The 14,556-nt window shown below is 36.7% G+C and overlaps 1 protein-coding gene across 4 annotated transcripts in view; it reads right to left on the reverse strand.

Annotated features, from left to right (window-relative positions):
* G2E3 (G2/M-phase specific E3 ubiquitin protein ligase) overlaps positions 1-14,556 on the reverse strand; it is a 63,992-nt gene that overhangs the window by 40,492 nt on the left and 8,944 nt on the right. For 2 of the 4 annotated variants that reach the window (XR_014810665.1, XM_013989056.3), the window contains exons 2-5: positions 12,865-12,971; positions 10,182-10,222; positions 4,918-5,015; positions 1,782-1,883 (exon numbers count right to left, since the gene is read on the reverse strand). Coding sequence is in view for 2 of the 4 variants with exons in the window: in XM_013989056.3 (XP_013844510.1) it covers positions 1,782-1,883; positions 4,918-5,015; positions 10,182-10,218 (237 nt within the window). In the remaining 2 variants the exon portion in view is untranslated. The remainder of the gene's footprint in view (positions 1-1,781; positions 1,884-4,917; positions 5,016-10,181; positions 10,223-12,864; positions 12,972-14,556) is intronic. The other 2 variants (XR_014810664.1, XM_001927793.7) reach the window with 1 other exon arrangement.

Raw genomic sequence — 14,556 nt, forward strand, 5'->3', positions numbered from 1 at the left:
TTTTTCAATTGTTTGGTGTTTTTTTCGTTTTTTTTGGAATCGTATGAGTAGTTTGTATAGTTTGAAGATTTAAGCCCTTGTTGGCTACATCATTTACAACTATTTTCTCCCATTCCATAGACTGTTTTTTTTTGTTTTTTTTTTATGGTTTCCCTTAAGGTACAAAAGCTTAGAAGTTTGATTACAAGCTTTTATTTTTCAATTTTTGTTTTTATTTCTATTGCCTTGGGAAACTGACCTAAGAAAACATTTGTACAGTTTATGTTAGAGAATGTTTTACCTATGTTCTCTTCTAGGAGTTTTATGGTGTCTTGTCTCATGGTGAAGTCTTTAAGCCATTTTAAGTTTATTTTTGAGCATGGTGTGAGAAATGTGTTCAAGTTTCATTGATTTACATGCAGCTATCCAGTTTTGCCAGCATACTTGCTGAAGAGACTGTCTTTTTCCCATTTTATATTCTTGCTTCTTATGTTGAAGATTAATTGACCGTGTCTCGGTTTATTTCTGGGTGCCCTATTCTGTTCTGTTTGAACTATTTGCAGTTTTTTAGAAATAGCGTTAGTGTTTACACAGCAGATATTTCTTGAAATCTGTCCTTTACAGAGCAGACATTTATTTCTGCAGCCCAAACTTTGAATTCTTTGGGGTGTCTTAAGCTGCATTTTTATTATTTTTTGTTGTTAAACTGAGTGTTGACTCTCTAGATGTGGGTGTTCAGAAATTGAAGACTTTCTATCGAAGGTGTTCCATTGATCTGTATGTCTGTTTTTGTACCAGTACCACCTCAATGCCTTGATTACTGCAGATCTGTAATATTGTCTGAAGTATGGGAGGGTTATGATTTGTGCTTTGTTTTTATTCCTCAGGATTGCTTTGGCAATTCTGGGTCTTTTATGGTTCCATACAAATTTTTGGATTGTTTGTTCTAATACTGTGAAAAATATCATAGGTAATTTGATAGGGATCTCATTAAATCTGTAGATTTCTTTGGGTAGTATGGCCATTTTAACAATATTAATTCTTCCAATCCAGGAGCATGGGATATCTTCCATTTTTTTTTGAATCCTCTTTAATTTCCTTGATTAATGTTTTATAGTTCTCAGCACATATCTTTCATTTCCTTGGTCAGGTTTATTCTTAGGTATTTAATTTTTGGGGGAGTGCAATTTACTCTCATTTCTACTCAGACTGCATGGAGACCCACAGTCTGTTCCCTGTATGTAATATAACAGCTACCATACAGAAGATCCATTAATTATAACTGGATGAATAACAAGTTAAGTTTAGAACACTAATCTTGGAGAACAGGAAGAAACACTGAACATAAACATACTATGTCACAGAAGAGCCACAAGAGATGCAGAGATCATAAATTACTGGTCTGTACAACTGCGTAATTTCCATTTCAATCTACCATTTCAACCCAACAACTGAGGTGTAAGAATGAAAAGTGAATAGTTGGGTTGACCTGGAACTAAAGGTTTGAAGAATAGCAAAGTGGAAATATGGTCATAATTCTGATGGTAAGAGTGGGTGAAATGATGATTAGGTTGGAAGATAAGGAAATCAGTACTGTCACATATCTCACCCAAGGTCAGTTTAACTCTTTGATTTGCAAATATGTAAAACGTTCTTCTAAAAGTTACTGTATGTGACAAAAACAAGCAATGAAACATAAAATCAATGTCATAAATTCAAGCAGAGAAATTGATGGAAAAGACTTTCTTAGTATTTTACAATATTTATGGAATATAGTGTAATACATAAAATAATTTACTTACCAATTTAGAAGCTCTAGTTACTTCTTTCTTGATGTCTTCTATTAGAAAACCATAAACTCCTTCCTCTTCTTTACCTCTCTGCCAAATTCCACTTGACATTAACTATGAACATATTATCAATTAGAAAATAAACTCTAAGAAACTAGATTGGAATAAATATACACACACGCACACACTCACACAAACCCACACACACAATATTCCAATTAAAAAGTGGACATAAAACAACTCAAATTTCAAGTATCTCTTACCTATAATAGCTTATTTTTTCATGGTCAAAGTAAGAGGCTACTCATATTCTTCGATTTGGAAGACAATGTGTATTAACAGTTCATAAAACCAAACTGGTTTCTATGAGTATTCCAGAAAATAACAGAAAAAGGAAGAATAAAAACACTTATAATCAAACTTTAGGAGGAAAAGTTTTTAATAGGAAGAAAAAAACAGTAAATACTGAAAGATGTAAATAAATAATATGGAGATAATTTAGATTATCAGTGATATTACAGGCAGACTTTAAATCTGGAGTTCCCATCATGGTTCAGCAGAAATGAATCTGACTGATATCCATGAAGATGCAGGTTCGATCCGTGGCCTTGCTCAGTGGGTTAAGGATCTGGCAAATTGCCATGAGCTGTGGTGTAGGTCATAGATGCGGCTCGGATCTGAAGTTGTTGTGGTATAGGTCAGCAGCTACACCTCCGATGCAGCCCCTAGCCTGGGAAACTCCATATGCTGCAGGGGTGGCCCTAAAAAGCAAAAAACAAAACAAAAAAAACCTACCTAGATTCTGAATCATAAAAGGTATATTTATAGGGAAATCTACTGATTTATAGGAACACGAATAAAGCAAAAGCATGAAACTAAATAAAAAACCTAGCCTCTGGAGTCCCCACTGTGGGGCAACAAGATGAGCAGCCGCTTCGGAGCACTGGGACACAGGTTCGATCCCCAGCCTGGCACAGTGGGTTAAGGATCCTATGTTGCTGCAGCTGTGCAGCTGGGGCTTAGGTCATGACTGTGGCTCGGATCTGATCCTTGGCCCAGGAACTCTCTAAGCCATTGAGCAGCACAAAAAGAAAAACAAATTCAGGTTCTACATGTCCAACTTTCTGGAACCCTAAGCAAGTAATTTAATGTTTCTAACATTAAACACAAAAATAAAACACTACTAGATTGTCTCCAAGTCTCTTTCAGCTCTAATATTCCATTACCATTTATAACATCACTATACTCGTCACAATGAAATAGAATCTTTTAAGTGTTGAGCCTAGGAACAATATGTTTTGAGATTATTATACTCACTAATAAAATAAGGCAGATTATAAGGAAGATTTTGATATATCCATCTTAAATATATTAAATAATTTAAAATACTTCAAGATTGTTATTAGAGATTTATCTTATTTAAAAAAAATTTTTTTTAGGGCCGATCCATGGAATATGAAAGTTCCCAGGCGAGGGGTCGAATCAGAGCTGGAGCTGCCAGCTTACACCAGAGCCATAGCAACACCAGATCTGAGTGTCTGCAACCTACACTGCAGTTCACGGCAACATTGGATCCTTACTTAACCCAATGAGCATGGCCAGGGATCGAACCCAAATCCTCACAGATACTAGTTGGGTTTGTTTCCACTGAGCCACAATGGGAACTCCTAGAGATTTATTTTAATCAGTATAATATAGTCTATAAAAAAATAAAAAATGATATATATTAACTAAGAATTATGGAAAAATAACTCACTGATTAATAGCTCTCCTAACTCTACTGCAGAGAAAGTAAACTCCTAAGAAAAATGAAAAGGCTTTCTTTTGTGATGCAAACTATAAGATTCCAACTTACAAATAAATTTGGAATGCAACTTCATGTTCCCTTAAGTCCTGGTCCTAGACCAGTCTACAAATCTTAAAGGTCCACCAAGAATTTACATTAGATGATTTCTCAAGAAAGCATCTAAAAGAGTTTTAACATGGATGCTGTAGAGGGTATAAAAATATATCCACATATTTGTTGATACTCATTCCTTAAAGAGGTAGAACATAATTCCCTTCCCCTTAAGTGTAGACTAGATTTAATGACTCACTTTGAACAAACAGAATAAAGTAGAAGTGACAGTAGTTATGTGACTGTGAAAACGACGGTTCCAACTCAGTATACATCTATCTGCCTCTTTCTCTTTTAGCACTTGCTTCAGAAGCAGCTAGTTGTTACGCAATGAGCAGCCCTACAGAGACACTCAGGAAGTAAGGAACTGAGGCGTCCTGCCAACAAGGAGAAACTGAGGCCAAAAGCCATGTGAGTGAACCAATGGAGGTGGATATTCCAGCCCAACATGCCTTTAGATGACCTAACCATGGGTGACACATTGATTTCATCCTCATGAAAGACCCCGAGCTAGAATCACCCAGCTCAGCCAATACCAGATCCCTGTCCCTCTGAAACCATATGAGATAATGAACGTGGTTTAAGCTGCTAAATTTCAGGATAATTAATTAAGCAGCAATATATAACTAATACAAGTGCCAAAAAATATCACATGTACTCACGCAACCTTGGCATGCTAAGGCAGTGGTGATACCACTAATAGCTTAAGGCAGATTCAGTAAGGTGAGAAGTTGGTGGAAGGAATGAGGAATAAATGAGACTAATTCTCAATATGATATTTTTTTCTTTCTTCTGAGTGACCTATACATTAATCTATTTCCTTTTCCATAAATATTTATTATCTTTAGTCAGAACTTTTCTTTCCAGGTTCTCTGTGAAATAAAACATTTTTCTTTTACTTCCTGAACTGTCAAATGAATCTTTTCTGAGTTATCACTAGCAACCATGTAAACAACAAAGTGGTAAAATGAACAACTCCCTGAGAAACCTAACCATTTTCTCCTTTTCCTACTTAGGCCCTAAAGAGTTAGATAAAAACAAGCAGATAATGATGACAGGTATTTCTACATATCAAATAATTTTAGAATCTCAGAATTGGATAAGTGAAAAACCTTATTTGTACATACAAGCAAAATGAGACCCAGAAAAGTTAAATGACTATACCATTTCTCAGAAACTAGCCATCAGTATTGAATTCATTTCTTTAGAAAAATATCACATTTCTAGGATTTAATTAAAAACTGTACTCACCAAACAATAGTAATGCACGGTGAGATTCCATTTCTCATTAGTTTTCTTTTCTCCATATTTAACAGGACAGTCATCATTTTTTCGACAGAAAACACAAGCTAACAGTGAAAAAAGTAAAGGTATGAAAAATATTTTAAAAAAAAAACCCATGGAATTGGAGGAATGTGTTCAATTCTTTCTAGGAAAGTAAATCACATTATATTACTATCAGTAAATTAAAATTTCTAATACTTCTAAAACAAAATTGTGACTTTACATCTTTTAATTCATCTTTTTTTTTTGGACTGCCTGTGCAGCATGTGGAAGTTCCCAGGCCAAGGATCAAACCCATGCCACAGCAGTGAACCAAGCCACTGCAGTGACAATGTCGGATCCTTAATCCGCTGCAACACAAGAGAACTCCTTTTCATCAATCTCTTCCTTCCTTCCTTTCTGTGGCACACCTGTGGCATATGGAAGTTCCCAGGCGAGGAGGTGAATCAGAGCTGCAGCTGGAGGCCTATGCCACAATCACAGCAACACCAGATCAGAGCTGTATCTGCACCTACACCACCACAGCTCACAGCAACACTGGATCTTTTTTTTTTTTTTTTTTTGCTTTTTAGGGCCACACCCACGGCATATGGAGATTCCCAGGCTACAGGGTCAAAACGCAGCTGTAACTTCTGCCCTTCACCACAGCCACAGCAATATCAGATCCGAGCCGCCATCTGTGACCTACACCACAGCTCACGCTAACGCCAGATCCTTAACCCACTGAGCAAGGCCAGGGATCAAACCCACAATCTCATCGTTACCAGTCAGATTCGTCTCCACTAAGCCACGACGGGAACTCCTGGTTCTTTAACCCAGTGAGGACAGGGATCAAACCTGAATCATCAAAGAGACAATGTCTGGTCCTTAACCTGCTGAGCCACAATAGGAAATCCCTTTTTACTGATCTTTCATGATTCATCCCAGTGTATAGTTAAAATGGCAACTTGTAGGGTGACATAATTGAAAATAATAAATTTGGAAACTAAAACTCCATTTCTCCACTAAAGCAAATTATTAAGCCACCAAAACCATCAGAACCAACTTTTCAGAAACTCTTAAATCTTATTTAAAAACTTAAAACAATCAGAAGAATGCTTAATAAAGAAACAAGCTGCCAAATTTTGATGTGGCATTTTAACTTACCTGCCTACCACTCCCCACCCTCTAGCTAGGCAATGGCCTTTGGCCCACATTCAATGTGTGTTGCTTTCTTAGTCCCGTGTTCCTAGTGCAGCTTGTCTAGGAGTAGATAATATGCACCTTGTTGCCAAAGAAATATGATTGTGTATTTTTACCTGTGTGGTGGCTCCCTGAGGGATGGGATTAGACACCTGCCCTTGTTTCACCTGCCTCAGAACTTTCTCTGGGCTGGAGTCTGATTGTTAAAAGCACTTAAGACAAATATATTAGAGGCAGCAGCTTGGAGCAAAGGATAACAGACATAGTAAGCAGGTGACAGAACAAAAAGGTTAGGAAAGAAGAGGCTGGGAAAGGGGAACAGATGGGAAAAATAAGAGTTTTAAAAAGCCCGACAGGAGTTCCTGTCGTGGCTCAGTGGTTAGTGAATCTGACTAGTATCCAGGAAGACAAGGGTTCGATCCCTGGCCTTGCTCAGTGGGCTAAGGATCCGGCATTGCCATGAGCTATGATGGAGGTAACAGATGTGGCTTGGATCCTGCACTGCTGTGGCTATAGTGTAGGCTGGCAGATGTAGCTCTGATTCAACTTCTAGCCTGGGAACTTCCATGCGCCATCAATGCAGCCCTAAAAAGCAAGAAGATTAAAGCAGAGATATGCATAGAGAATAGGAAAACAATACAGAATAGATAAAAGCAAAATTTCTTCTTTGAAAAGGTAAACAAAACTGACAAACCATTAGCCAGAGAAGACTCAAAACTTACAACAAAGTTACAGAGATCAAAACAGTGTGGTACTGGCATAAGGATAGACAAATAAATCAGTGGAAAGAATCCAAAAATAAAACTCATATAGTCCTGGTCAGTTAATTCTGAACAAGGATGCTAAGATCATTCAATGAGGAAAGAATAATCTCTAACAAATGGGGCTGAGACAAGTGGGTAGCCACATGTAAGATAATAGAACCAAATCCCTATCTTATACCCTACACAAAAATTAGCTCAAAACAGATCAAAGACTTAACAGAAGTCTATATACAACTCTTAGAAGAACACATGGGGTAAATCTTCATAACCTTGGTTTGGCTATGGTTTTTTAGATATCACATGACACTTAAAGCAAAATTAATAAAAGAAAAAAATAAACTGAACTTCATTAAAGTTTAAAATTGTTGTGCACTAAAGGACACTATCAAAGTGAAAAGATAATCTACAAAATGAGCAAATATATTTAGAAATCATATACCTTTTAAGGATCTAAATGTCCAGAATGTATTAAGTCTTAAAACTCAACAATAAAACAACTCAATTTTAAAAAGGGACAAAGGACCTGAACAGACATTTCTGCAAAGATATATGAATAGCTGATAAGCATGCTAAAAATGTGTAGTATTATTAGTCATTAGGGAAATACAAATCCCATGGTGAAGATACTACTTCATACCCACTAAGATGACTATCATCAAAATGTCAGATAATAACAAATGTGGGCAAGGATCTGGTGAAATTAAAACCCTCACACACTGCTGGTTGAAATGTAAAATAGTACAGCCATTCTGGAAAACAGTCAGCAGTTCCTCAAAAAGTTAAACACAGTTACCATATGATACAACACTTTTCACTCCTGGTATATATACCAAAGAAACAGAAACAGATGTTCAAACAAATACTTATACACTAATGCTCAAAGCAGCACTGTTCATAATATCCAAAAAGAGAAAACAAATGTCCAACATTTGATGGATGATTGGATAAATAAAATGTATATCCTTACAATGGAATATCATTCGGCTACAAAAAGGAATGAAATATTAAGGTCCAACATGCTACAAACACAGATGAGCCGAGAAACTTTATGCTAATCAAAGAGTCCAATTACAAAAGGTCACATATTATATGATTCCATTTATATAAGAGATTATATTATCTGAAGTAATCCAGAGATAGACAAAAAGCACACTGGTGATTTCCAGAGGCTGAGGACAGGGGAAATGAGAAATGACTATGTAATGGATACAGAGTTTCTTTCGGGGATAATGAAAATGTTTTGAAACCTGATAGTGGTAATGGCTGCACAACACTGTGAATGTACTGCCACCAAATTGTAAACTTCAAAACTGTTAAAATGATGAATTTTATGTTATATGTATTTTACCACAATAATAATAAAATTTTAAAAAGGTGAACTGTAGAGTCAGAGAGATCAGAGTTAAGACTCAGTTCCACACTCTTGCTGTGTAACCTTGGACAGGTCACATAAACATTTTATGGATCTGGTTCCTCATCTTAAAAACTTATTTATAACAGTAACAACAGTACCTACCTCAAACTCTGCCTTAATAAGGATTCAGTGGGATAGCATATAGCAATATATTAAATGGTATGACACTTAGAACTGAATGTTAGTTCTATAATTACCCTGTCTGGCAAATCTTTACTTATATAGCAAATCCTTTACTTCTACAGCAAATCCTTTATTTATACAGCAAATCTTTACTTGTTATAGCAAATATTATAATGCAAATCTTTTACTTGTATAGCAAATCTCTAATAACATACTAATAAAAACAGAAAATCACTAGCTAAAAAGACCCTGGGCATCTTAAGAGGGCAGATCAATACAAGATGGAATGAACTTGAATCTCTAAATGACTGCATGGAGCAGAAACTCTCTGTTCAATCTCCTCTAACCAATCCACACTGGACTGTAACATGAGCAAGTGATAAACTCTTATTGTGTTAAACCGTTAAGAGTTCAGAGTTTACCTATTACAGTAGCTAGTCTTATTTACCTTAACTAATACATGTAATAAACACTGGACATTATGGAGTTCCTATAGTGGCTCAGTGGTTAACAAACTCAACTAATATCCATAGGGATATGGGTTCAACCCCTGGCCTCACTCAGTGGATCAAGGATCTGGCATTGCCACGAGCTATGCTGTAGGTCCCAGACATGGCTCGGGTCCTGCACTGCTGTGGCTGTGGTGTGGGTCAGCAGCTGCAGCTCCAGTTTGACCCCTACCTAGCCTGGGAACCTCCATATGCTGTGGGTGCAGCTCTAAAAAGACAAACAAACGAACAAAGGACATTATGTGCTGAAGGCTTACTTTGTTAAGAGGCAACTCACAGAACAGATTTCAGGACTGGAAAGAAACAGCATGAGCTAATACAATACTTAGTATTGTGAAATATACCCCTACATTTGCCCTCCCTCACTCCAGTTTAATAAGCAGTAACTGAAAACCCCTTTCCCCAATCTTTTAAAAGGTTTCAGTTTCCCTCCCTTCCCCAAAGTAAATGACCACATTAATTTTAGCAAATTCACATTTGTTTGCTGGACATCTCACATTAGCAGCTCCCACCATAACTTCTTCATCCCCAATGACTACACCTTCAGCTGTAAATGTGAATGTAGCTATCAATAAGAAGAGGAATACAAGGAATTAGCTGAGACCACAAAAGAGGAGTCCTTAGCATGAATGCTGTATGGAGCTGCATCTACTATGTGTTGTGGACCTGTGCTTTCCATCTGATTCCCTCCTCCCTTTGCCCAGTATAGAGACCCTGGACACAGAAAGGACTAGGTTTCAGCATGCATGCATTTTTCTAAGTAGGTTACTTTTGTACTTCTTATTTGTACTTGTTTTTAAAATTGTACTGTTTAAAATTCAGTAAAATTGTTCTGATTTCTTTATATTGATTTATTTATTTTATTTTTTTGTCTTTTTAGGGCCACACCTACAGCACATGGAGGTTCCCATGCTAGGGGTTGAATCAGTACTCAAAAAGGTGAAAAAATGTATTTACTAAAATAAATAATACTGTTTTATTCAGATACAAACTATTCCTGATAAATACACATAGAATACAAATACAATCTGGCAAATTATCCTCTTCTAGCTGATTTTTGTTGAAATGTATACACCCAACATTATACTTTAGTACATGGAAACATGAACTAAGCATGGATCAGGAAACTCCTATTGTTTGAGAAGCAGTCTAAAATGATTTATTGTAATAAAAAAGCAAGAATAAAATATCTTAATGTTTTTAATTATATTTGAAAATATTTTAAATATGATTACTTACCGAGGTTCTGTGAGCCCCCAGGTTTATTTTCATTCATTTTACTAGGAAAAATAAGAATATAGCCATCTTAATTTTAAAATTCTCAAATTATCCATTTTAATTAAATTTAGTCAACACATGATTAAAAACAAGTTGTATAATCATTTTTTACTCTAGTACTTAATTTCCTCGCCTTTCCACTTCTAAGACCAGTAGTTTTCAACAAGTGTGGGAGAACCTGGTGAGACTAAGGTGACTACTGGCATTTAGCGGAAAGTAGGAAAGGAGCCAGGACCTTCAAGACATATTAGGAACAGACCTAGACTTTCAAATTTCTAGCAGTTTCACAAATCTATTGCAGAAAATCCCATTAGCACATAACAGCACCTTACCTAAACAAATATTTTAATTTGCGAACGATGTTTAGCAGTATCCCAACACAGATTTATATTTGATTTCTAATCTCTCCAACTTATAATTCCTTACCCTCTCTCCTCTGTAGGTGAGCTACAGCTATTGCTTACTTTTTTGATAAGTATTTGATTTATTGTAATTCAGAATAATGACTGAGGTCCACAGTATAGGTAACTTGCAAGGTTCTAGACTAATTTATAAAGAAATCACAATTTTATTTTGTCTTTTGTCTTTTTAGGGTCATACGGAGGTTCCCAGGCTAGGGGCTGAATCAGAGCTGTAGCCGCTGGCCCACACCACAGCCACAACACCACCACATCCAAGCCACATCTGCGACTTACACTACAGCTCACAACAACGCCAGACCCCTTAACCCAATGATTGAGGCCAGGGATTGAACCTGTGTCCTCACTGATGCTAGTCAGATTTGCTTCTGCTAAGCCACTATGGGAATTCCAGAAATCGCAATTTATATATGGCTACTTCTTGTCTTCTGCTTTTCCTTCCCACTACAAGGACCCAAGGCATTTCTTAGTTGGACAGTACAATTAAGTTCAGTCTAAATCTTTATTTTATTTTTAATAAATACTGTACTTAATATGTTTTATTTTGCCTTTTTTTTTTTTTTTTTTTTTTCTGCACCTAGGACATGTGGAAGTTCCTGGGGCCAGGGATCAAACCTACACCACAGCAGTGATCAAGCCAGATCCTCAACCATTAGGCCACCAGGGAACTTCTGTCTAGATCTTTATAATATATGTACAGACAACTATGCTACATCAAGAAAGGTACCTGAGGTTTCTTAACTACCAGCCTTAGAACTCTGTACTAAACAAGTGCTTCCTCATCTTTAGAAATAAACAGAAAAGAATAAAAGTGAACATCAATCTCCATGTCACAAAAAAAGGAGCGGAGGAATATGCAGAGGACCATGCTGAAAAGCCTCCAAATATCACTGGCTACCAGATGACCATAGGAGAACTCTCTATTGCTATCAAAACATACACAGGAAAGATTTTTCCTATTTGTACCAATCTGACATACTTTATATTTCAAATTGTACTAATATACAGTACTCCAGAGACTAACGGAACAAAAATAAAGATCCCAGAAAGAGATCCACACTTTTCTAGTCATTTGATTTTCAATGAAGGTACCAAAGCAATTCAATTAGAAAAAGAAGTCTTTAAAAACAAAAACCAAAGAACAACCAAAGAAGAAATCAAAGTTTCCAAAAGAGGTACAGAGCTACAGATCAGAGCTTTCTGAATATAATATTCCTCCTCTTAATTTTGTAGTTTGCAAGGAAACACCACCCTAGGCCCACTTCATAGTTCAGACCTGATGTCGAATCATTTACACACAGTCTTGGCTTTGTTTTGACACTATCAAAATACTAGTTCATTTAAATTTCACCTCAATGCCATTTTTTCAGAAATGTTATAAGAACTCTATTTTACGCTTTACCTGTGAGACGCCCTGTGGTTTTCCTGGTAAGCAATCTTTCTCATTGCAATGACCTAACTTTATCACACTAAGGTTTATCCCTGGTGGTTTTAGGGTGACTGAGCTAAAACAGGTGAAAAAATGATGAGCCAAATGTCATGAACATAATTGGTGAATCTAAAGAAAGGGTATGTGAGTTCCTTTTTTATTCTTATAACTCTTCTCTAAGCTTAAAATTCCTGCTGTGGCACAGTGGGTTAAAAATCAGCATTGTCTCTGAGGTGGTGCAGGTTCAATCCCAACCCAGTGCAATGGGTTAAGGACCTGGCATTGCCACAGTTGTGAGGCCATGGCTGTGGCTCAGATTTGATCCCTGGCCTGGGAACTTCTATATGCTACAGGTGAGGCCAGAAAAAAACTGTATTAAAATTAAAATTGCTCCCAAATGGAATAATGTTCTAAAGATATTACAAAACTCATACTTTACACCAGTTTACATAAACTTTCTTCCTAACCCACAGCATTTGAAAGAGAACTTTTGTTTCTAAATCTTGACTGGTGTTTGATTTCAAACAACCATCTTGTTTCTTCAGAAAACAAAAACTGATATATTTTTAGTTGGATTTTATCATTTTTTTTCCTAGTAAATGAATTTTAAGACTTCCTAAGTAGAAAAAGGAAAACAAGTCTAAATCTCAACAACAGCCTAAGTCTTAACAACAATCTTGGTCTTAGAAATAATACTAAGAGCATTCTCCCTTTTCTTGAGAAATCATTAACAATTTAATGAAGAGCTCCAGGAAGCCAATGTCAAGAGGTATTCTGAGTCTCCAGCACTGCTTACCTCAGCTGGCTCAGTCAGTGGTACCCACAGTTGACACTCCTCCCTTCAAAAGATGGAGTCTGATTTCCTTCTATTGTAGTTGTGCTTAGTAACTTCCACCAAAAAGCCTGGCAGAAATGACATGTGTTAACTAGGTCATAAAATGCATTATGACTTTCTCCTTGCTCTCTGTCACGGATCATCTGCACTGGAGGAAGCTGGTTGTCATAAGGACTTTCAAGATGCTCCTTGGAGAGATCCACTTGGCAAAGAACTGAGGCATTTACCCACAGTGAGCCATTTTAGAAATAAATCATCTGACCCCAGTCAGGCCATCAAATGACTGCAGCCTGGCTGAGAGCAACTTTAAGGGAGACCCTAAGCCAGAACCACCCAGCTTAGGTGTTTCTGAATTTCTCAACTACAAATACTGTCAGATAATAAATATTTGTTGTTTTAGGGCACAAGTTTGGGGGTGATTAATTACACAGAAATAGACAACTAATACAATAAAGTAAGCCAAATTCCCCACTCGTTCTACTTGGGTGGCTGTTCTAATAGTTTTTTGAAGGGATCCTTAGGAATGTTCCCATATATAACATCAAGTCTTCTGCAGTTTCACTTCCTCCTTTCTAATATGGGTGCCTTTTACTTCTTTTTCTTGCTTGACTATTCTGGCTAGGACTACACTGAATCGGAGTGTTGAGAGAGAGTACCCTTGTCTTGTTCCTGATCTGAAGTCTTCAACCTTTCACCACTGAATATGATGCTAGCTATGGGCTTTGTCGTGCATGGCCTTTATAATGCTGAGATACATTGCCTCTATGCCCAATGTGTTGAGAATTTTTATCATGAAAGGATGTTGAATCTTCTTACATGCTTTTCCTGTACCTTTTAAGATAACTAATTTTTATTTCTATTAGGGCAATGTGTTATATTTATTGATTTGCATATATTGATCCATTCTTGCATGCAGGAAAGAATCCTACTTGATCGTGGTGATCCTTTTTATGTGCTATTGAATTTAGTTTGCTAATATTTTGTGAGAATTTTTTTTTTCTTTTTTCTTTTTAAAGCTGCACCTGTGGCATATGGAAGTTCCTGGGCTAAAGGTCAAACTGGAACTGCAGCTGCTAGCCTATATGCTACAGCCACAGCAAAGTGGGATCCAGATTGCATCTGTGACCGACACCACAAGGATGGATCCTTAACCCACTGAGTGATGGCAGTGATCAAACCTACATCCTCATGGACACTATGTTGGATTTTCAGCCACAATGGGAACTCCTGAGAATTTGCGTATCTATACTCATCAGGGATATTGGTCTATAGTTCTCGTTTCTTATAATGTTCTTATCTAGCTTTGGTATTAGGGTAAAACTGGCCTCAAAAACACAAGCTTGGGAGTTAAACACAGACTTTAGAAAAGAAGTACAACATGGCCAACAAGCAAATGAAGGAAAGAATACTGAAAAGTTCACCAAAAATGTAGATATTAAACAAAACAATTTGAAGCAAGCAAAGAGTGAAGAAGAAACCACAAGGGAAATTAGAAAATACTTAGAGATGAAAAAAAATGAAAACATAACATACTAACACCTGTGGTAGACAGCAAGTGATCAGAGGCAAATTTATAGCTATAACATGCAGACATTAAAAAAGATTCCAGGGGAGTTTCCATCGTGGCACAGTGGTTAACGAATACGACTAGGA

The sequence above is a fragment of the Sus scrofa genome, chromosome 7 (assembly GCF_054392235.1).
Source record: "Sus scrofa isolate SSC_HxYL_T2T_F1_AM1 chromosome 7, Sscrofa_HxYL_maternal_Yorkshire_Landrace_v2.0, whole genome shotgun sequence".
NCBI lineage: Eukaryota > Metazoa > Chordata > Mammalia > Artiodactyla > Suidae > Sus > Sus scrofa.